Genomic DNA, 21993 nt, shown 5'->3' on the forward strand with positions numbered 1-21993 from the left:
CATCTCTCAGTCGCCCTCGGCATGACCCTCACTCTTGATCTACCTGCACTGAACTTCCTTTGTAACACTATTCTCCATTCTGATGCCTTTTAGCACTTTGATATACTTAGCACATGGCATGGAAGACAGGCTCAAACAGAACAGAGAACTGTACCGCACTAGGCAGGTTATTCAGCCCATCGTGTTATGCCAACCCGAGGCCATTCAGCCCATCGAGTCTGCTCACCTATTTCATCATGGCTGATCCATTTCCCTCTCAACCCCATTCTCCTGCCTTCTCCCCATAGCCTTCTTAACCTGACTAATCAAGAACCTCTGCCTTGAATACACTCAAATGACTTGGACCCCACAGCCGCTTGTGGCAATGAATTCCATAGATTCACCACCCATTCTAAATAGACATCCCTCTATTCTGAAGTTGTGCCCTCTGTTCCTAGATTCCCCCACTACAGGAAACATCCTCCCCACATCCACTCTATCTGTGTCCTCTGGTCCTAGACTCCCCAACTATAGGAAACATCCTCTCCACATCCACTCTATCTGTGTCCTCTGGTCCTAGACTCCCCCACTATAGGAAACATCCTCTCTACATCCACTCTATCTGTGTCCTCCGATCCTAGACTCCCCCGCTATAGGAAACATCCTCTCCACATCCACTCTATCTGTGTCCTCTGGTCCTAGACTCCCCCACTATTGGAAACATCTCCTCCACATCCACTCTATCTGTGTCCTCTGGTCCTGGACTCCCCCACTATAGGAAACATCCTCTCCACATCCACTCTGTCTGTGTCCTCGATGGGTTTCAATGAGATACCCCTCTCACTCTGCTAAACTCCAGTGAATACAGGCCCAGAGCCATCAAACATTCCTCATACGATATTACTTTCATTCCCAGAATTATCCCTGTGAACCTTCCCTGAACCCTCTTCATCCTTTCTGAAATAAACATCCCAAAATTGCTCGCAATTCTCCCAATGTCCGCTGTCCCAATGTCCGCTGTGTCTCATCCACATCCCCTCCCTTCCTTCCTTTCATTTTCAACACATACAAAATGCTGGAGGAGCTCAGCAAGTCAGGTCTAGGCCCGAAATGTCAACTGGTTATTTCCATCCACAGGTGCTGCCTGACGTGCAGAGCTTCCCCAGCATGTTGCATCTGCAGAATCTGCTTTGTCCCCTCGTACTGACCATCTCAAAGCCACTTCGTCTCCACCAAGCCGCTTCTGACGTGACAGTACTGTACAAAACTCTTAGCCACATACATCTAGCTAGGGTGCACGAGAATTTTACACAGTACTCTGTTAATTTTATGTTTGCACTGTACTGCTGCCACAAAAAAAAAAAACAAATTCCATGACATACGTGAGTGATGATAAACCTGATTCTGATCTGGGTCTCTGTTGTGGACTGAGAGTGGGAAGGGGGCAGGGAGAGGAGAATCATGGTTGGGAAAAGGGGAAGGGAGAGGGGAGAGAGCAGGAAGCACCAGAGAGACATTCTGTAATGATCAATAAACCAATTGTTTGGAATCAAATGGCCTTGTCTGGTGTCTCAGAGCTGGGTGTGTCTGTACCCACCCCTGGCACTCCTTCTCTGCCACCTGTCCCTCTCGCCATTCCCAAAATCATTTGCTCCCACCAGTTTACAAACTGGCTCTTCATTTCACGTTGTCAAATACCGTTCTGTGCAGAAGTCTCAGGCACCCTAGTTTTATATCTATATATGTGCCTGAGTCTTTTCCAGAGTACTGTAGATGTGACAATAAGAAACCATTCCCAATCCCAAGGCCTGAGTTCAACTCTCAGGGCAGCCCCACTAGTTAAATTAATGGAACTAAATGAATCTGGAATGAAGCAAAGCAAATCTGGTGTGAGGAACGGAGACCCGTTAACTGATGGATTGGGGTCAGTAACCATCTGGTTGCCTGCCGTGTTACCGGAGGGGAATTGCTCAGACTGACCGAGGTGGCCTGTTCTTCATTGAGCCGGGTTAAGGGTGGGCAGTGGGCGAGTTACACTCACTGTGATTGTGGGTGAGGTTGGGGATGTGGACTGAACCTGCCTCTCTGCCCCACACAGGTCGTGTGCCGCGGAGTTCTCCGGCTGGATCTGCTACCATGGGGAAGCTCTGCCTGGGTTTGCTGCTGATGCTGAGCATAGTTTCCGGGGGCTGGGGCTGCCCTTTCCACTGCACTTGCCAGAACCTCTCGGAGTCCCTCAGCACGCTGTGCGCCAACAAGGGGCTGCTCTTCGTGCCGCTCAACATCGACCGGCGCACGGTGGAGCTGAGGCTGGCCGACAACTTCATCCGGGTGGTGGAGCAGCAGGACTTTGTCAACATGAGCGGCCTCGTGGACCTCACCCTGTCGCGCAACACCATCAGCTTCATCCAGCCCTTCGCCTTCGGGGACCTGGAGAGCCTGCGCTCGCTGCACCTGGACAGCAACCGCCTCACTGCCATCCAGGACGACAACTTCAGCGGGCTGGTCAACCTCCAGCACCTGATTGTCAACAACAACCAGCTGGTTAGCATCGTGGCGTCGGCTTTCGACGACTTCCTGGTGACGCTGGAGGACCTGGACCTCTCCTTCAACAACCTACAGACGGTGCCCTGGGAGTCCATCCAGAACATGGTCAACCTGCACATGCTGAACCTCGACCACAACCTGATCGAGCACATCATGGCCGGCACCTTCACCGAGCTGCTCAAGCTGGCCCGTCTCGACATGACCTCCAACCGGCTGCAAACGCTGCCGCCCGACTCGCTGTTTGCGCGCTCGCAGACGGGCGTGGTGGGCCCCACCGCCCCATTCGCGGCGTCCATCACCCTCAGCTTCGGCGGCAACCCCCTGCACTGCAACTGCGAGCTGCTGTGGCTGCGCCGCCTCAGCCGGCCGGACGACATGGAGACGTGCGCCACGCCCGCCCCGCTGGCCGGCCGCTACTTCTGGTCCATCCCCGAGGAGGAGTTCGTGTGCGAGCCGCCGCTCATCACCCGCCACACGCACCGTGTCTGGATCCTGGAGGGGCAGCGGGCCACGCTCAAGTGCCGGGCCATCGGCGACCCGGAGCCCGCCGTCCACTGGGTCTCGCCGCGGGACAGGATCATCTCCAACTCGTCCCGCCTCACCTCGTACGGCAACGGCACCCTCGACATCCTGGTGAGCACCGTCAGCGACGACGGCCCCTACACCTGCTTCGCCACCAACGCCGCCGGCGAGTCCACGGCCCGCGCCGACCTGAAGATCATCCCGCTCCCTCACCGCGGCAATGGCACCGTGAGGGTGCTACACAGGGACCCGGGCTCCTCCGATATCAGCACGAGCACCCGGCCGGTGCTCAACGGCACCGACAGCCGGCGCCAGCGGGAGCGGCAGCGGGAGCACTCGGTCTCCGTGGTGGACGTGACGGCCACCAGCGCGCTGGTCCGGTGGTCGAGGGCCAGCGCCCTGCAGCTGGTGTGGATGTACCAAATCCAGTACAACTCGTCCGTGGACGAGACTCTGGTCTACAGGTAAGGACTGTTTCCTGGGGGGTGGTGGGCGACGGGGGGGCTGTAGGGGAAGATGGCAGGATCTCGACAATGCATTGAGGGGCAGGGTGGCTCTTGGAGGAGAGAAGATCTAGACAGGGTAGAGAGGGGCAGGGTGGCTCTTGGAGGAGAGAAGATCTAGACAGGGTAGAGAGGGGCATGGTGGCTCTTGGAGGAGAGAAGATCTAGACAGGGTAGAGAGGGGCAGGGTGGCTCTTGGAGGAGAGAAGATCTAGACAGGGTAGAGAGGGCAGGGTGGCTCTTGGAGGAGAGGAGATCTAGACAGGGTAGAGAGGGCAGGGTGGCTCTTGGAGGAGAGAAGATCTAGACAGGGTAGAGAGGGGCAGGGTGGCTCTTGGAGGAGAGAAGATCTAGACAGGGTAGAGAGGGGCAGGGTGGCTCTTGGAGGAGAGAAGATCTAGACAGGGTAGAGAGGGGCAGGGTGACTCTTGGAGGAGAGAAGATCTAGACAGTAGAGAGGGCAGGGTGGCTCTTGGAGGAGAGAAGATCTAGACAGGGTAGAGAGGGGCAGGGTGGCTCTTGGAGGAGAGAAGATCTAGACAGGGTAGAGAGGGGCAGGGTGGCTCTTGGAGGAGAGAAGATCTAGACAGGGTAGAGAGGGCAGGGTGGCTCTTGGAGGAGAGAAGATCTAGACAGGGTAGAGAGGGCAGGGTGGCTCTTGGAGGAGAGAAGATCTAGACAGGGTAGAGAGGGCAGGGTGGCTCTTGGAGGAGAGAAGATCTAGACAGGGTAGAGAGGGCAGGGTGGCTCTTGGAGGAGAGAAGATCTAGACAGGGTAGAGAGGGCAGGGTGGCTCTTGGAGGAGAGAAGATCTAGACAGGGTAGAGAGGGCAGGGTGGGGAGTTTCCCCTGCGGGAGAGAAGATGGCAAGATCTAGTCAAGATATTAAGGGGTGGTGGTAGTTCCCCTTTAGGGAGAGAAGACTCAAGATCTAGACAGGGTAGTGAGGGGCGGGGGTGGCTGTTGGGGGAGACCAGACAGGGTACAGAGGAGTAGGCAGGGGAGTTTCTCCTTAGGAGAAGAGAAAACTCAAGACCTAGACAAGGAAGGAGGGAGGGAGGGGGGGGGGAGAGAGAGAGAGAGAGAGAGAGAGAGAGAGAGAGAGACCGAGACTCACCACAATGTAGGCAAGTCTGAGGTGCTGTACGTTGGGAGGAGAAACCGGCAGTAAAACTTCGAGAATGAATTCTAGGGCTCTGAGGAGTGCGGTAGAACGAACAGTACTCAGAATACAGATCTATAATTCTTTCAAGGTGGCATATCACAGGCACAAGAGAGTGTTTGGCATTCTGACATTGTGAAGAGGAGTTGGGATGTTATAGAAACGTAGAAAATAGGTGCAGGAGTAGGCCATTCAGCCCTTCGAGCCTGCATCGCCATTTATTATGATCATAGCTGATCATCCAACTCAGAACCCCGCCCCAGCCTTGTTGAAGTTGAATAAGATGTTGGTGAAGGCTAATTCAGAGTATTGTGGATCTGGTCACCTACCTATGGGAGGGATATCAATCGGCTTCAAAGAGTGCAGAGAAAATTTACAAGGATGTTGGTACCTGAGTTATAGGGAAGAATAGATTTGGACTTTATTCCCTGGAGCACAGGAGAATGAGGGGAGATCTGTTAATTATAGGAGTTGTGTATTGTCCATATTTTGACATGAAATGACCCTAAGTAAACTTGTCCCCCTGTAATACCCTCAACAGCCAGACAAGTTTGCAGAGGACATTCCCATTACAGAGGTGTCACAGATTTATCAAAAAGTAGCAAAATTACTAGGAAGCATGAAAACTGGTCTTTTTTGACGCTGATATCCAACCCCGTATCCACACCACTGGCACGAGGGGAACCAGAGCACAGGTGGCAGAGAAGGAGTGCCAGGGGTTGGTACAGGCACACCCAGCCCTGAGACATCAGGCAAGGCCATTTGATTCCAAACGATTGGTTTATTGATCATCACAGAATGTCTCTCTGGTGCTTCCCGCTCCCTCCTCTCTCCCTTTCCCTTTTCCCAACCATGATTCCCCTCTCCCTGCCCCCTTCCCCCTCTCAGTCCACAATAGAGACCCATATCAGCATCAGGTTTATCATCACTCACATCTGTCATAACATTTTTGATTTTTTTATGGCAGCAGTACAGTGCAATACATAAAATTACTACAGTACTATGCAAAAGTCTCAGGCACCTCAGATATGTGCCTGAAACTTTTACACCACACTCTTATCAGGAGCCAAAGCCCCCACCTTTCTCAATGTTATTTCAAGCATTTCTGTCTTTCCTCCTGCCTCATACGCTCAATAAACGTAACATAAATAGCTCTGCTCATCAGGACGTCATTAACCTCGTTCACTCACCACCCCCGAGATCTCTGACTCTCAGCTCAGTCTCCATTCTCAGCAGATCCCTGCAACACCTCATCCTTTTCTTTGCAAACCCTCCAAATGCTCCACCAACCTTGCCTTCAACTCCTCGGTTAAGCACTGGAAATCCCTGCTGAACCCCATCCTTTCAAAGATCATATCACCGGCACAGTGTTACAGACAGAGTGGGGAGTGTGTGGAACTCACCAGGGGTGGTGGTAGAGGCAGATACATTTGGGACATTTAAGAGACTCTTAGATAGGCAAATGTATGATAGAAAAATGGAGGGCTATGTGGGAGGGAAGGGTAGGATTGATCTGAGAGTAGGTTAAGAGGTCGGCACAACATCGTGGGGCCGAAGGGCCTGTGCTGTGCAGTAATGTTCTAAGTCCTATGTCCTATTAACAAAATTGATGAGTATTGGGTGGCGGGGTGGAGATACATCTCAACCAAAGGAAGTGTGAGGTGCTCCTCCCCTCCGTTATCCTGCGGGTCACCCTTGGGCAAGGTGTAGCACCTGCTTAGCCCCCGAGCAGGGTCACATGAAGCCGTGGGAGCAGGTGGTGGACGGTCGTATGAGCAGCCGGTGCAGATCACAAGTCCTGGTTATGTGACCACTGACGCCAGGCAGACAATCTCTGAAGAGTATTGATAATGGCTGGGGTCACCCGTCTTGTAAAGACACTGCCCAGAAGAAGGCAATGGTAACCACTTCTGTAGAAAAATTTGCCAAGAACAATCATGGTCATGGGTAGACCATGATCGGCCATGTCATAACGACATGGCACATACTGATGATGCCATGTGACACACACATACTGATGATGTCATGTGACACACACATAATATCATGTGACACGCACATAATGATGACGTCATATGACACCCACATAATGATGACGACAGCCTCAGATTACAGCTCCACCAATGCTTATTGTTTTTCTCCGTTTCACTCTCCACTGCAGTTACACCCTAATCCAGCAACAACCAGTAACTAAACACATTAAACACAAAACCAGCTCCAAAGGCATGGTAACTGTGGAACGTGAAGGCTGTGCACGTCTGAACTCCACTTTAGGCCTTGTCATTGGTTAGAAACGGCCCCTGCTTCTCGTGGAGGGGCATCTCAGTCAGATTACTGTGCACCATCGCTCCATAAATACAGAACACAGTCAGTGTGGAAACAGCCATCGCAGGAAAGCCTGGGGATTTCTCCTCAGAATCACAATCAGGTTTCATATCACTGGCATATGTTACACTGCAATAATACTAAAAACTGTAAATTACAGTAAGTATATATATGAAAAAAGTTAAATTAAATAAATCGTGTAAAAAGAGAAAAAGTAGTGAGGTAACACACACACAATGCTGGTGAACGCAGTAGGCCAGGCAGCATCTCTAGGAAGAGGTACAGTCGACGTTTCGGGCTGAGACCCTTCGTCAGGACTAACTGAAAGAAGAGATAGGTGGTTTTCAATGTCCATTCAGAAATCTGACGGCAGAGGGGAAGAATCTGTTCCTGAATTGTTGAGTGTGTGTCTTCAGGCTCCTGTACCTCCTCCCTGATGGTAGCAACGAGAAGAGGGCATGTCCCGGGTGGTGAGGGTCCTTAATGATGGACGCTGCCTTTTTGATGCATCACTACTTGAAGATGAGTGGGCACGTGGCCAAGTGGTTAAGGCGTTCAACTACGGATCTGAAGGTTGTGAGTTCGAGCCCCAGCTGAGGCAGCCTGTTGTGTCCTTGAGCAAGGCACTTGAGCACATGGTGCTCTGTGACGACACTGGTGCCAAGCTGTATGGGTCCTAATGCCCTTTCCTTGGACAACGTTGGTGTCGTGGAGAGGGGAAACTTGCAGCATGGGCAACTGCCAGTCTTCCATACAACCTTGCCCAGGCTTTCCAGGTGCAGATCCATGGTCTCGCAAGACTTGAAGATGTCCTGGATGCTGGGGAGGCTGGTGCCCATGATGGAGCTGACTGAGTTTACAACTTTCTGCAGCTTCTTTCAATCCAGTGCAGTTCACCCCTCCTCCCCATACCAGACGGTGATGCAGCCAGTCAGAATGCTCTCCATGGTACATCAGTAGAAATTTGCGAGTGTCTTGGGTGATGAACCAAATATTGCCTGTGTCGTGCCTTCTTTGTAGCTGCATCGATATGTTGGGCCCAAGATAGATCCTCACAGATGTTCTGAAACAATAAACTCTTAGAATTTATTGTTTCAGAATCAGAATCACTTTACTGTCAGCATGTGAACCATCCCAGAATTGATTGTGGTTCAGTGCCAGATGTAAAGCACAGGACCATACCAGAACAGGCAACGCAGTGAACAAGGCAGCATTCGAGATAGTTCCCTTCATTAATTCGGGTGAACAGGGCTCTACGTGATCAGGCAATGGTCTGGTCGTAGCTGTGGTTGCCAAACACCAGGGTGGCCATGACTGCATTGAGGAGGACATGGCTGGAGGCAGAGCGCTTTCTCATTTGGCTCTGGTAAAGCGTTTTTTTAAGACAGTCAGATTTACAGAGGGAATAGAGAGGGTCAACAGAAAATGATCAGAAACCGGAACGTACTGCCCGAGGGACGGGCGGGGTGGGGGTGGGGGAGACAGAGACTCTCTCAGCATTTATGACGTGATTGGATGAGAACTTGACTTACCAAGATAGAGAAGGCAGTGGGATCATAATGGGGCCAGTATGGACAGGATGGGCCAAAGGGCCTGTTTCTGTGCTATCTGGCCTTGTGACTCCAGGAACGTAATTCCACTGGCGAAAGAGGTCAGGGAGATCTGATCGAAGTATATAAGGCGATGAGAGGCATGGATAAGGCAGTCAGACAGGACTGAATTGTCTAGTACCAGAGGGCAGGCATGTCTGGAGAGAGAAGGTAAGTTTCTTAACACAGAGAGCGGTGGGTGACAGGAATGCACTTCCAGGGGTGACACTAGAGGCAAATACGATAAAGACGTTGTGTGTAGGCTTTCAGAAAATGTGCAGGAAGTGGGAGATTGTGTAGGTAGAAGGGATTAGTTTAGCTGGGTATCTGATTACTAATTTAAATTGGCACAACATCACGGCCTGTGGGGCCTGTTCCTATGCTGTAAATACCCACGTTCAGTGGCTCCTTCATAAGGTATCTCCTGTACCCAATAAAGTGGTCACTGCGTCTATGTTAGTGGCCTTCTGCTGCTGTACCCCCCCCCCCACTTCAAGGCTCGACATGTTGTGCATTCAGAGATGCTCAGCACTGTTGTAACACGTGAGTAACCAGTCTGACCATTCTCCTCTGAGCTCTCTCATGGACAAGGCACCTCTGCCCGCAGAACTGTAAACAGGAGATCAGCGGTTTCTGAGATGCTGAAACCACCCCGTCTAGCACCGACAATCAAAGTCACTCAGATCACACTTCTTCCCCATACTGAACCTCCTGGCCGTGCCCGCGTGCTCTGCTGCATTAATTTGCTGCCACGTGATTGGCTGATCAAATGTTTGCATCAACATTACAGGTGTACAGGTGTTCCCAATAAGGTGGCCACCCAGTGAACCTGACAGGAGTCTCGATGCTCCTCACACTCACACTAAGTGCCCCATCCTTGCTCTTCGTTCCTTTGCATCTATGTGAAGTGAAGTCACTCTTGTAACTTGGGATGGAAGATCCCAAGATAATGGCCAGAATTGTGGCTCCAAGGTGCTGTTGGGGATTGGCTGTACCTTCCCCAGCAACTCCTTCAAACAGGGTTGTCAACATTCACTTAGAATCCATTATGTGGCGTGTTGTTATGACGTGGGCGATCATGGTCTACCCCTTGACCATGATTGTTCTGGGCAAATTTTTCGACGGAAATGGTTTGATATTGCCGCCTTCTGGGCAGTGTCTTTACCAATCGGGGTGATCCCAGCCATTATCAATATCCTTCAGAGATTGTCTGCCTGGCGTCAGTGGTCACATAACCAGGACTTGTGATCTGCACCGGCCGCTCATATGACCATCCACCACCTGATCCCACGGCTTCACGTCACCCTGATCTGGGGGCTAAGCAGGTGCTACACCTTGCCCCAGGGTGACCTGCAGGCCAGCGGAGGGAAGGAGCACCTCACACCTCCTTTGGTAGAGTCGTGTCTCCACTCTGCCACCCTATATAAAGTTGTTAAATAAGTAGTTCAAACAGAGAGAAAAAGAAGTTGTGAGCAAACCACATCAAGAGAAAATCTGCAGATGCTGAAAATCCGAGCAACACACACAAAATGCTGGAGGAACTCAGCAGGCCAGGCATCATCTGTGGAAAATAGTACAGGTGACGTATTGGGTCAAAACCCCTTGGCAGTACCTTTTTCCATCGATGCTGCTTGGCCTGCTGAGTTCCTCCAGCACTCTGTGTGTGCTCAGATTTCCAGCACATTTTCTTTTGTTTGTGCTTTAAAAAAATAGTGAGATAGTGTTCATGGGTTCAATGTCCATTCAGAAATCTGATGGCAGAGGGGAAGGAGCTGTTCCTGAATCGTTGAGTGTGTGTCTTCAGGCTTCTGTACCTCCTCGCTGATGGTAGCAATGAGAAGAGGGCCTGTCCTGGGTGATGGGGGTCCTTAATGATTGACGTCTCCTTGAAGATGCACTAAATGCTGGGGAGGCTGGTGTCCATGATGGAGCTGACTGAGTTCACGGGTTTCTGCAGATTATTTTGTCTTTTTGCAGTACTTATTTAATTTAACTTTTTAAATATACACTCCTCACAGTTTTTATGCTTCTGTTTTACAACGCACAGCTGTCACATAACAACAAATTTCACAACATATGCCGGTGATATTAAACCTGATTCTCGTTCAGTTGATGATTGGATTGTTGTACAGTCACTCATCTGAGGGCTGAGGAGCAGAATTAGGCCATTCAGCCCATCAAGTCTGCACTGCCCAATTCATCATGGCTGATTTATTATCTCTCTCAACCCCAACCCTTTTTCTCCCCCAAACCCTTCATGCCCTGACTAATCAAGAACCTATCAACGTCTGCCTTTAACATACTCAGTGACAACTGCCTGAAGCAACGAATTCCACAGATTCACCACCCTCGGCCTAAAGAAATTCCTCCTCATCTCTGTTCTGAATGGGTGTTCCTCTGTTCTGAGGCTGTGCCCTCTAGTCCTAGACTACCCCACTATAGGAAACATCCCCTCCACATTCACTCTATCTAGGCCTTTCAATATAGGATAAATTTCAATGAGACCTCACCTCCCCCCATTCTTCTAAATGTCAGCAAGTACAGACTCAGGGCTATCGTTCCTGTAAAGCTCCTTTGAATGCTCTCCAATGTCAGCACATCCTTTTTATAGTTCAGGGCCAAAACTGCTCATGATACACAACAAGGTCCCGCATGGGACGTTGGTCAAGAAGGTTCAGTTGCTCCACATTCAGGATGAGATAGTAAATTGGATTTGTGGGAAAAGCCAGAGAGTGGTGGTAGATGGTTGCCTCTCTGACTGGAGGCCTGTGACTAGTAGAGTGCCACAGGGATCGGTGCTGGGTCATTTGTTGTTTGTTACCTATATCAACCATCTGGATGAAAATGTGGTCAACTGGATCAGCAAATTTGCAGATGACACCAAGACTGGGGATGTAGTGGATGGACAGCAAGGAAATTTGCAGATAACACCAAGATTGGGGGATGTAGTGGACAGAGAGGAAGGCTATCATGGCTTGCAGAGGGATCTGCAACAGTTGGAAAAATGGGCTGAAAAATGGCAGATGGAATTTAATGCAGACAAGTGTGAGGTTTTGCACTTCGGTAGGACCACCTTACACCTCCTTTGATAGAAACGTATCTCCACTCCACCACCTGAATATAGTAGTGGGGTGGTTAGTGCAGCACTATTAAAGCTTGGGGCGTTGGGAGTTTGGACTTCATTTCTGGTGTCCTTAGTAGGAAAGTTTGTACATCCTTCCTGTGACCATGTGGGTTTCCACTGGATGCTTGAGTTTCGGCCACTGTTCAAAAACCCTTGGATTAGTAGGTCAATTGGTCATTGCAGCTTGTCCTGTGATGAGGCTGGGGTTTGTGAGCGGTGCAGCCCTGGCCAAAAGGGCTTGTTCCGCGCTGCTTCTCCAAAATAAAATTTAGAAATTCACCATTCACTCCGACAGACCAGCACTCCCTGACATGTGTCGAGCTGGATCCTGGGTCTGTCTCTGGGTAGATTTCTCTGTTTTTAACCACAATCCACCACTCAGTTTTACATATTCCAACCTTTTGCTTTTTGTTTTCCGATCTGCTTTTAAACTTTAATTCCGGTTGTGTACAGTACTGTTGAAAGTACTTTTGAGGGTGGAGCACCGTGGGAGGGGAGTGGGACAGGGGGCAGAGAAGGAGAGTCAGGGGGGGATACAGACCTGAGACACCAGGCAAGGTCATTTGATTCCAAACAATTGGTTTATTGATCATTACAGAATGTCTCTCTGGTGCTTCCCGCCCCCTCCCCTCTCCCTTCCCCTTTTCCCAACCATGATTCCCCTCTCCCTGCCCCCTTCCCACTCTCAGTCCACAATAGAGACCCAGATCAGAATCAGGTTTATCATCATTCACATGTGCCATGAAATTTGTGTTTTTTTTGTGGCAGCAGTACAGTGCACAATATACAGTAAATGCTCTCGCATCTGCCCATGGTGGTATTAGAACTACCATTCCGTGCATTTTTCGAGCAAGGTGCCAGATTACTAATCTAGTAAGAGAACCACTCACACAACAGCAGCCTGTTCATAATTACACGAGCCGAGGAATGAGGTGCACATTACAGATCCTTTGTAAGTCATAAAGTCAATTGGAGATTTGTTCAACACACTACATAATTCCATTGCTTCTTTTTGACACTCCACCCTAAGAATACTGGCCCTTATGCTAATTTTAATTTTAAATCTCTTTTTTGGCCTAATGGTAATCGAAGTGTGAAGCTCCGTGTGTTTGGAAAAGCATGCTGATGTCGAGCAGCCAACCAAATCCAAGTCATTACCGCCAGCAGCAGGCACCTGTATGGATGTCTCCGCTGTCCCGTCCTTTCACTCCTGAGAGCTTTTTTGAATGGTTTAATCAGCACTGTCTTCAAACAAGCACTGGGATGTGAAACATCTACTTCCATTCTTCAGACTGAACGTGATGTGGAAGATACAGCCCCATGGGTTCCTTCAAGAATATGCAGGAGCTGGGGCGATGGATGGAATACTGGGGCACAACTGAAGTATATTGACTCAGAGGTTTAGAACCACAGGGCTATACAGTATGGAAAGAGGCCCTTGGCCCAACTCACCCATGCTAAACCCAGCAACACAGCCTCTTTTTGCACTAATTTAATTTGTCTGTTTATATTTCTTAGTGTAATTTATAGTATCTTTTATGTATTACAAAGTGCTGCTGTTGCAAAACAACAACTCATGACCACAATACTGTGCAAAAGCCTTAGACACATACAGCCAGGGTGCCTAAGACCTTTGCACTGTACTGTAGTAATTTTATGTATTACACTGTACTGCTGCCACACAAAAGAAACAAATTTCCTGACATATGTGAGTGATGATAATCCTGATTCTGATCTGGGTCTCTATTGTGGACTGAGAGTGGGAAGGGGGCAGGGAGAGGGGAATCATGGTTGGGAAAAGGGGAAGGGAGAGGGGAGGGAGCGGGAAGCACCAGAGAGACATTCTGTAATGATCAATAAACCAATTGTTTGGAATCAGATGACCTTGCCTGGACACTCCTTCTCTGCCCCCTGTCCCTCACCCCTCCCACGGTGCTCCACCCTCACCATTCCCAACATCCTTTGCTCCCACCAGATTTACAAACTTGCCCTCTGCTCCACGTTGACAGATGCTCTGCACCCTAACTAGCAATATATAGATGGACTGTACGTGCTTTCAGGCTTTTGTATCTTCTCCCTGATGGGAGAAGGGGGAAGAGAGAACGTCTGGGGTGGGTGGGCTCTTTGATTATACTTTACCGAGGCAGTGGGAAGTGTACACAGGGTCCATAGTGGGGAGGCTGATTTTCAAGTTGTGTTCAGCTGTGTCCCCAACTCCCTGCCTACACCTGATCTCTATCCCTATCTCTATTTCCCTGCCTGTTCTAAATGCCTCTTCATTGCCTCCTGATCGATTCTGACACAAGTCCACCAGTGTGTGTTTGACTCAGTGACTTGTTGGCGGAGTGAGGTGCCGTGGGGTGGAAGGAGGCTCGTGAGGAGCAGGGAGAAGATGGGCTGAATGGCTTGGTTCTGTGCTGTACATTTAATGAGATGAAAACCACACCGGTATCCCGAGATCAAAAACGGGCCACCAGTCAGCACGACTGATCGTGACCCCTCTCTACGGGTCTTTCATGGTGCAAGCTTTAGCTGTTTTGTTCGGCTGCTTCTGGAGATTCGTCTGCAGTCTGGTCACCCTGTTGTGGGAGAGTTGTGGTGGCTTTGGAGAGGGTGCAGCAGAGGTTCACCAGGGTGCTGCCTGGACGAGAGAGTATTAGCTACATGGAGAGGTTGGACAAACTTGGGTTGTTTTCTCTGGAGTCTGAGGGGAGACATAACAGAAGTTTATAAAATTACCAGGGTTTGTTTGTTCATTATCTGCCATGTCATATGACGTGGGTGATCATGGTCTTTCCATGACCAGGACAGATTTTTCTACAGAAGTGGTTTGCCATCGCCTTCTTCTGGGCAGTGCCTTTACAAGACGGGTGACCCCAGCCATTATCAATACTCTTCAGAGATTGTCTGCCTGGTGCCAGTGATCACATAACCAGGACTTGTGATCTGTACCGGCTGCTCATACGACCATCCACCACCTGATCCCACGGTTTCACGTGACCCTGATCGAGGGGTGAGGGGCAAAGCAGGCTCTAAACCTTGCCCAAGGGTGACCTGCAGGCTAACAGAACAAGCGCCTTACACCTCCTTTGGTAGAGACGTATCTCCACCCTGCCGTCCAGGGTGGAGGAGTATAAAACCAGAGGGCTAAGAGGCAAATTGTGGGCAATGTGTTTGCGGAGATGGTGGCGAACAGACAGCTGAAGAAAGTGATAAGTGGCAGAAACAATTAGAACGTGTGAAAAACATAGGGAATGGTTTGTGGATGGAAATGTTTCGAGCGACGTGGACCAATCATGGCTGGGTGTGATTAGCATAGCTGGAGACCTTGCTGGTCAGCAGGGACAGACTGGGCTGAAGGGACTGTGAGACTTCTGTGAATCCTTTACACAAGAGGCGTCCCAGATGCTGGAAATCCAGAGCAGCACACACAAAACACTGGAGGAACTCAGTATCTAGGCAAGTGAATAAACAGTCGCGGTTTTGGGCCAAGACCCTTCATCAGGGACGGAAAGGAAGGGGCACGAAGGTGAGGAGGGAGGAGGAGGAGGAGTACAAGCTGGCAGGTGATAGGAGACACCAAGTGAGGGGGAAGGTGGAGGGGGGAGTCAATGAAGTACGAAGTGGTAGGTAGAAAAGGTAAAGGCCTGAAGGAGCAGGACTCTGATAGGAGAGGAGAGTGGTGCATGGGAGAAAGAGAGGGAGGAGGGGCACCATTGGGAGGTGATGGGTTGGTGAAGGGAAGAAAATCCTGGCCTGTTGAGGTCTCCTAGCATTTTCATGTATTAATCCCCTTCATGAGGATCTGCAGATATCCATCCCGTGGTGAGAGTCAGTTACAAATATTTGGGCCTGAGTTGTCTGTTGTGTTGTCCAATGCTATTTAAGTGCTGCTCTCTTGTGTCACTCCCTCCTCAGGATCATCCCGTCCACGAGCAAGGCCTTTATCCTGAAGAACCTCATCTCGGGCGCGGACTACGACCTGTGCATCCTGGCTATCTACGGGGACCCGGTGACACAGCTGGCGGCCACCAGGGTGGTGGGCTGTGCCCAGTTCGGCACCAAGGAGGAGTACCCGCACTGCCACTTGCTCCATGCGCACTTCCTGGGCGGCACGCTGACCGTGATCGTGGGCGGCATCATAGTCGTCACCCTGCTGGTCTTCACCGTGGTCGTGATGGTCAAGTACAAGGTCTGCGGCAGCGCCCAGTCGCCCAAGGTCAGCGACGTGTACTCACAGACCAGCGGAGGCCAGCCCGTGGCCAACGGGGTGTTGCTGCCCCCTGGCAGGATGCTGGTCCTCCATTCCAAAGGGAAATCCACCGGGAAGGCTGTGCCGAATCCTCCTCCGCCTTCCTGCTCCTCCTCGTCCTCGGCCGCACTTGGCCACTTAGCACCTCACCAGCGGGCGAGGGCGCCGGGGAGGAAGGTCCGATCCAAGCCCAAGCCTGAGGCGGAGGTCCGGCCCCAGCCCAGCTGCGAGGCAGGGAGGCAGTCGCCCTCGGCGTGCCCTCGCCCCGGGGCCAAGACAAAGCGCAGCTGCTCGCTGGACATGGGCGACATCGCAGCCGCCGCCTGCTACAGCTACGCCAAGCGCCTCGGCGTCCTCTGGACTAAGCGGAGCCAGTCCGTCCACGGAATGCTGGCGCGTCACGCCGAGACTGAGCTGGCAGCCAGGAAAGCTGGCTTCTGCAGTGCCGAGGATCTGGAAGAGAGCATCGTCTAGGCCAGGGCGTGCTTGAGGAGGAGGACTCAGCTTGCTTTTGGGGGAAGGGAGGAGTTTTGCCCTGCCCTGCCCTGTCAAGTGCCCCCAGAGAGAAGGTGGAAGGTGCCCTCTGCTGAGCTGGCATAACAGACACTCCTGGAGGCACTGCACGGCAGTATACCAGTCTGACCCAGGCAAGCCCTGGACATTTATTCTCAAGCTGCGTGTGGATTAGCTCCCCTGCTGGGGAGTGATGGGGATTAACGGGAGTGGATGGATGTCTGACGGAAACGTGTGGGAAAACGGAGGCGGAGCCAGGGAACGGGCTGAGGGCAGCTCCGAGCCGCCTGGACTTTCCTCCGACGAGCGTGGACGACACGATGTCCCGAGGCTGGACTGTGTCAGGGAGCCGAGCGCTGAGCTCACCTCCGCAATGTATAGTTTCTGGATACACACCGGAACTGAGGTGCTCCTGAAATGGCTATTACCGCTGTCTGTTATTTGAATGTTAATTCTGAGGTGTTGCTTTCACATTTTATTGAGAACTGGTTCGGTTTTTGTCCATTTGCCAAACTTACCTGTGCTCAGGTGATCGGAGATAACATCAACACCAACGTGAATATAATATAAATGTACGATACAAACATTAATCCAAAGTCTGCTTAATTCCACTGGGGACGAGAGATTAGACAGCCTGCATTGTTTTCCCAGGGTCAAAATGTTTAATGCTACTCAGTCTGTGCAAAAGTCTGAGCCACATATATATACCCCTCAGGTGGCAAAGACTTTTGCAATACATTAAGTTACTACAGGACTGTGCAAAACTCAAAGACACCCTGGGAATGAATAAATATATATATGTGCCTAGGACTTTTGCACAGTACTGTTCATAAGGTGAGAAAGGTGCAATTTCAAAGATGTGCAGGGCAAGTTTTTTACACAGAAGGTGGTGGGCACTGTTCCCTCTAATCTGTGTGGGTGCATGGCCATGCAGTCACTGAAATGCCTCTGTTGCCACACAGTTGGAATTTTCTTTTATATAATTTTAATGTTAAAATGCAGGCCACCCTTGGGCAAGGTGTAGCACCTGCTTAGCCCCCGATCAGGGTGACGTGAAGCCGTGGGAGCAGGTGGTGGATGTTCGTATGAGCAGCCGGTGCAGATCACAAGTCCTGGTTATGTGACCACTGACACCAGGCAGGCAATCTCTGAAGAGTATTGATAATGACTGGGGTCACCCGTCTTGTAAAGACACTGCCCAGAAGGCGGCAATGGCAAAAAAAATCTGAAGGGAACATTAGTGGTGGAGACAAATATGACAGACAGGAGGCTTTTAAATAGGTGCAGAAAGAGGAGGGATATGGACATTGTGTAAGTAAAAGGGATTAGTTTAGTTATTCAATTAATTACTGCTTAATTAACTGTGTTCAGTTCTGGTCACCTCACTACAGGAAGGATGTGGATACTATAGAGAGAGTGCAGAGGAGATTTACAAGGATGTTGCCTGGATTGGGGAGCATGCCTTATGAGAATAGGTTGAGTGAACTTGGCCTTTTCTCCTTGGAGCGACGGAGGATGAGAGGTGACCGGATAGAGGCGTATAAGATGATGAGAGGCATTGATCGTGTGGATAGTCAGAGGCTTTTTCCAGGGCTGAAGTGGCTAACATGAGGGGGCTAGTTTTAAGGTGCTTGGAAGCAGGTACAAGGGGGATGTCAGAGGTAAGTTTTCCACACAGAGAGTGGTGAGTGCGTGGAATACACTGCTGCCGGCGGTGGTAGAGGTGGATACAATTGGATCTTTTAAGAGCTTCTTGGATAGGTACATGGAGCTGAGAAAAATAGAGGGCTATGTGGTAGGGAAATTCTCGGCAGTCTCTAGAGTGGGTTACATGGTTTGCACAACATTGTGGGCCGAAGGGCCTGTAATGTGCTGTAGGTTTCTATGTTCTAGTTTAATTAGTTTGGTTAGCCAAGGAGTCTGTTCCTGTACTCTTCTACATTCTTGTCAGAAACTGGAATCGAGGCTGCTGAGACCTCTGATCAGATGGGACCAACAACACTGATGGGCAATAGACTGTGCTGTGCTCAGCTTCTCGGCAGTCTCGGCAATGAAACCCAGCTCGGCGCTGCCGGGAGGGGTTGGCTCCCTGTTCGATTGACACCCAGCCAGGTAAACCCACGCTGTCCTGGGTCACACGACGAGCATTTTGATCTGTCCGACAGTGGGGTTCCCTGGGCTTGTCCCAGTCTCGTCACACCTTCCTGTTCCTTCCTGCCTCACTCATAGAATCACAAAGAGATGGCAGCAAGGAAGCCAGGCCCTTCGGCCCATCGAGTCTGCACTGACCGTGAACTATGCGATACTCACACCAACTCCCCTAGATTCTCCCCCACAGCTACTCAATGAGGGTGGGGGGCACAAATGGCAGAATCCCTTCTGGCTACGTGCAGACTCCCAAGCACACAAACACACACCAGAGGCTGAGAGGTGGGGATCAAGCTTGTTTCTCTTGTACTACAAGGCAGCAGCTCTGCCCACTGGACCACCCAGCTTTCCATTACTACAGAACTGTGCAAAAGTCTCACGTACATATATATGTAGCGAGGGCGCCTAAGGCTTTTGCACAGTCCTGTATTTATCAATGTGGAGTAGAGAGCGAGTTTGTAAATCTGGTGGGAGCAAGGATGTTGGGAATGGTGAGGGTGCGGCACCGTGGGAGGGGTGTGGGACAGGTGGCAGAGAAGGAGTGTCAGGGGTGGGTACAGACACTCCCAGCCCTGAGACACCCGGCAAGGTCATTTGATTCCAAACAATTGGTTTATTGATCATTACAGAATGCCTCTCTGATGCTTCCCGCTCCCTCCCCTCTCCCTTCCCCTTTTCCCAATCATGATTCCCCTCTCCCTGCCCCCTTCCCACTCTCAGTCCACAATAGAGACCCATATCAGAATCAGGTTTATCATCACTCACAAATGTCATGAAATTTGTTTTTTTTGTGGCAGCAGTACAGTGCAATACATAAAATTACTACAGTACCATGCAAAACCCTAGCTATATATATGTGCCAAAGACTTTTGCACAGTCCTGTACCTCACACTGCCCCTGTGACAATCAATGCTGACACACCTCAGGGTGTGTACTTAGCCCACAGCTCTGCTCTCTCTCTACACCCATGACCGTGTGGCCAGGCACAGCTCAAGTGCCATCTATAAATTTGCTGATGATACAACTGTTGTTGGCAGAATTGCAGATGGAGATGAGAGGGCGTACAGGAGTGAGATATGCCAGCTAGTTGAGTGGTGTCACAGCAAAAACTTTGTACTCAATGTCAGCAAGACCAAAGAGTGGACTGTTGACTTCAGGAAGGGTAAGATGAGGGAACACACACCAGTCCTTATAGTGGAGAGAGTGAGCAATCTCAAGTTCCTGGTCCCAACAGCGATAAAGAAAGAAAGACAGTGGATATATTTCATCAGGAGTCTGAGGAGATTTGGATTGTCACCTAAAGCACTCACGAATTTCTACAGATGTACCGTGGAGAGCATTCTGACTGCCTGCGTCACCGTCTGGTACGGAGGGGGCGGGGTGCTACTGCATAGGATCGAGAGAAGCTGCAGAGAGTTGTAAAGTTACTCAGCTCCATCATGGGCACTGGCAAGGACATCTTCAAGGAGCAGTTCCTCAAAAAGCGGCATCCATCATTAGGGACCCCCACCACCCAGGACAGGCCCTCTTCTCATTGCTACCATCAGGGAGCAGGTACAGGAGCCTGAAGACACACACTCAACGATTCAGGAACAGCTTCTTCCCCTCTGCCATCTGATTCCTGAATGGGCATTGAAGTCATGAACATTACCTCACTACTTTTCTATTTCTGTTTTTGCACTACTTATTTAATTCAAGTATTTAATAGATATACTTCTGATAATTCACAGTTTCTTTTCTCTATATTATCATGTATTGCAATGCAATGCAGTCACAAAGTTCAGAAATTAAACCTGATTCTGATAAGGGGTGAAGGCAGGAGAATGGGGTTGAGAGGGATAATAAATCAGCCTTGATGGAATGACAGAGCAGACTCAATGGGCTGAATGGCCTCACTCTGCTCCTCTGGCTCATTGTGTAAAAGGGTTCTGTGTTTTCATGGTTCGTGTCAATGCCGTAGTGGACAGATCAGGATATAATGTTTTTCCATGGGCGATTTAAAGTCTCTGCATATTGTGTGGGAGCCACAGGCAGAGAAGAATTGCGACAGACAGGGTGGATTTGCCTGCAGACAGAGGCACCCCACGGTTAGTGGGTCACTGGAGTCTTTTGGTGATCACTCAAGATTAAAACCAAGACCATAAGCCAGAGGAGCAGAATTAGGCCATTTGGCTCATTGAGTCTGCTCTGTCATTCCATCATGGCTGATTTATTATCCCTCTCAACCCCATTCTCCTGCCTTCTCCCCATGACCTTTCTAACGAGGAAACTATCAACCTCTACAACTGCCTGTGACAATGAATTGAACAGATTCATAACCTCCTCCTCATCTCTGTTCTGAATGGGTGACCCTATATTTTGAGCCTGCGCCCTTGGTCCTAGTTTCCCCCACCATCAGAAACATCCTCTCCACGTCCACTCTATCGACGCCTGTCAGTGTTCCATAGGTTACGATGGGATCCCTCCTCAGTCTTTGAGACTCCAGCGAGTACAGGCCGAGAGACATCAAACATTATACTCGTACGTTAACCCTTTCATTTCCTGGATCGTTCTCATGTCAATATTTGATAGGTTACAATGAGATCCCCCCCCCCCAATTCTTTGAGACTCCAGCAAGTACAGGCTGAGAGACATCAAACGCTACTCATACATTAACTCTTTCATTCCCTGGACCATTCTCATGAACCTTCTCTGGACCCTCTCCAATGCCCGCACATCTTTTCTTAGCTAAGGGCTCACAGCTGCTCACAATACTCCCAAGTGCTGTCTGACCAATGCCTAACAAAGCCTCAGCAGTACATGTTTGCTCTTATAGTCTAGTCCTCTCGAAATGAATGCAAACTTGACAAAAAAAAAACCTTCTTCACGGTTGCCCAGTATTTCAAAACCCAAAGAACTCTGCTCCCCTGTCCCATAAAGCCATATGAGAAAGGAGCAGAATTAGGCCATTTGATCCATCGAATCTGCTTCACCATTTCATCCTGGTTGATCCGTTTTCCCTCTCAACCCTATTCTACCTTCTTCCTGTCAGCTTTGACTCTCTGACTAACCTCCATCTCAAATACGGCCAACGACCTGGCCTCCGCAGGCACCTTGTTGAAGTCGAACCTCCACGTGTCACTGGTGCTGGCAGCTCATTCCACACTCTCAGCACCCTTTGAGGGAAGAAGTTCCCCCTCCATTTCCTGTTAAACATTTCACCTTTCACCCTTAACCCATGACCTCTGGTTCTAGTCCCACCCAAACTCAGTGGTAAAAGCCTGCCTGCAATTACCCTGTCTACGCCCCTCATAGTTTTGCATCGCTCCATCAAATCCCCCTTCATTCAA

The 21993-nt window shown here is 50.3% G+C and overlaps 2 protein-coding genes across 2 annotated transcripts in view; one reads left to right on the forward strand and one right to left on the reverse strand.

Moving 5' to 3' along the window:
• lrfn4a (leucine rich repeat and fibronectin type III domain containing 4a) overlaps window positions 1–17083 on the forward strand; it is a 46248-nt gene extending 29165 nt beyond the window's left edge. Inside the window, exons 2-3 of the mRNA XM_072245488.1 lie at window positions 2078–3512; window positions 15670–17083. Coding sequence (XP_072101589.1) covers window positions 2116–3512; window positions 15670–16477 — 2205 coding nt within the window. The 5' untranslated portion in view covers window positions 2078–2115 and the 3' untranslated portion in view covers window positions 16478–17083. The remainder of the gene's footprint in view (window positions 1–2077; window positions 3513–15669) is intronic.
• Window positions 1–21993, reverse strand: part of LOC140188982 (pyruvate carboxylase, mitochondrial-like) — a 1128593-nt gene that overhangs the window by 507518 nt on the left and 599082 nt on the right.

The sequence above is a fragment of the Mobula birostris genome, chromosome 28 (genome assembly GCF_030028105.1).
Source record: "Mobula birostris isolate sMobBir1 chromosome 28, sMobBir1.hap1, whole genome shotgun sequence".
Taxonomy (NCBI): Eukaryota; Metazoa; Chordata; class Chondrichthyes; order Myliobatiformes; family Myliobatidae; genus Mobula; species Mobula birostris.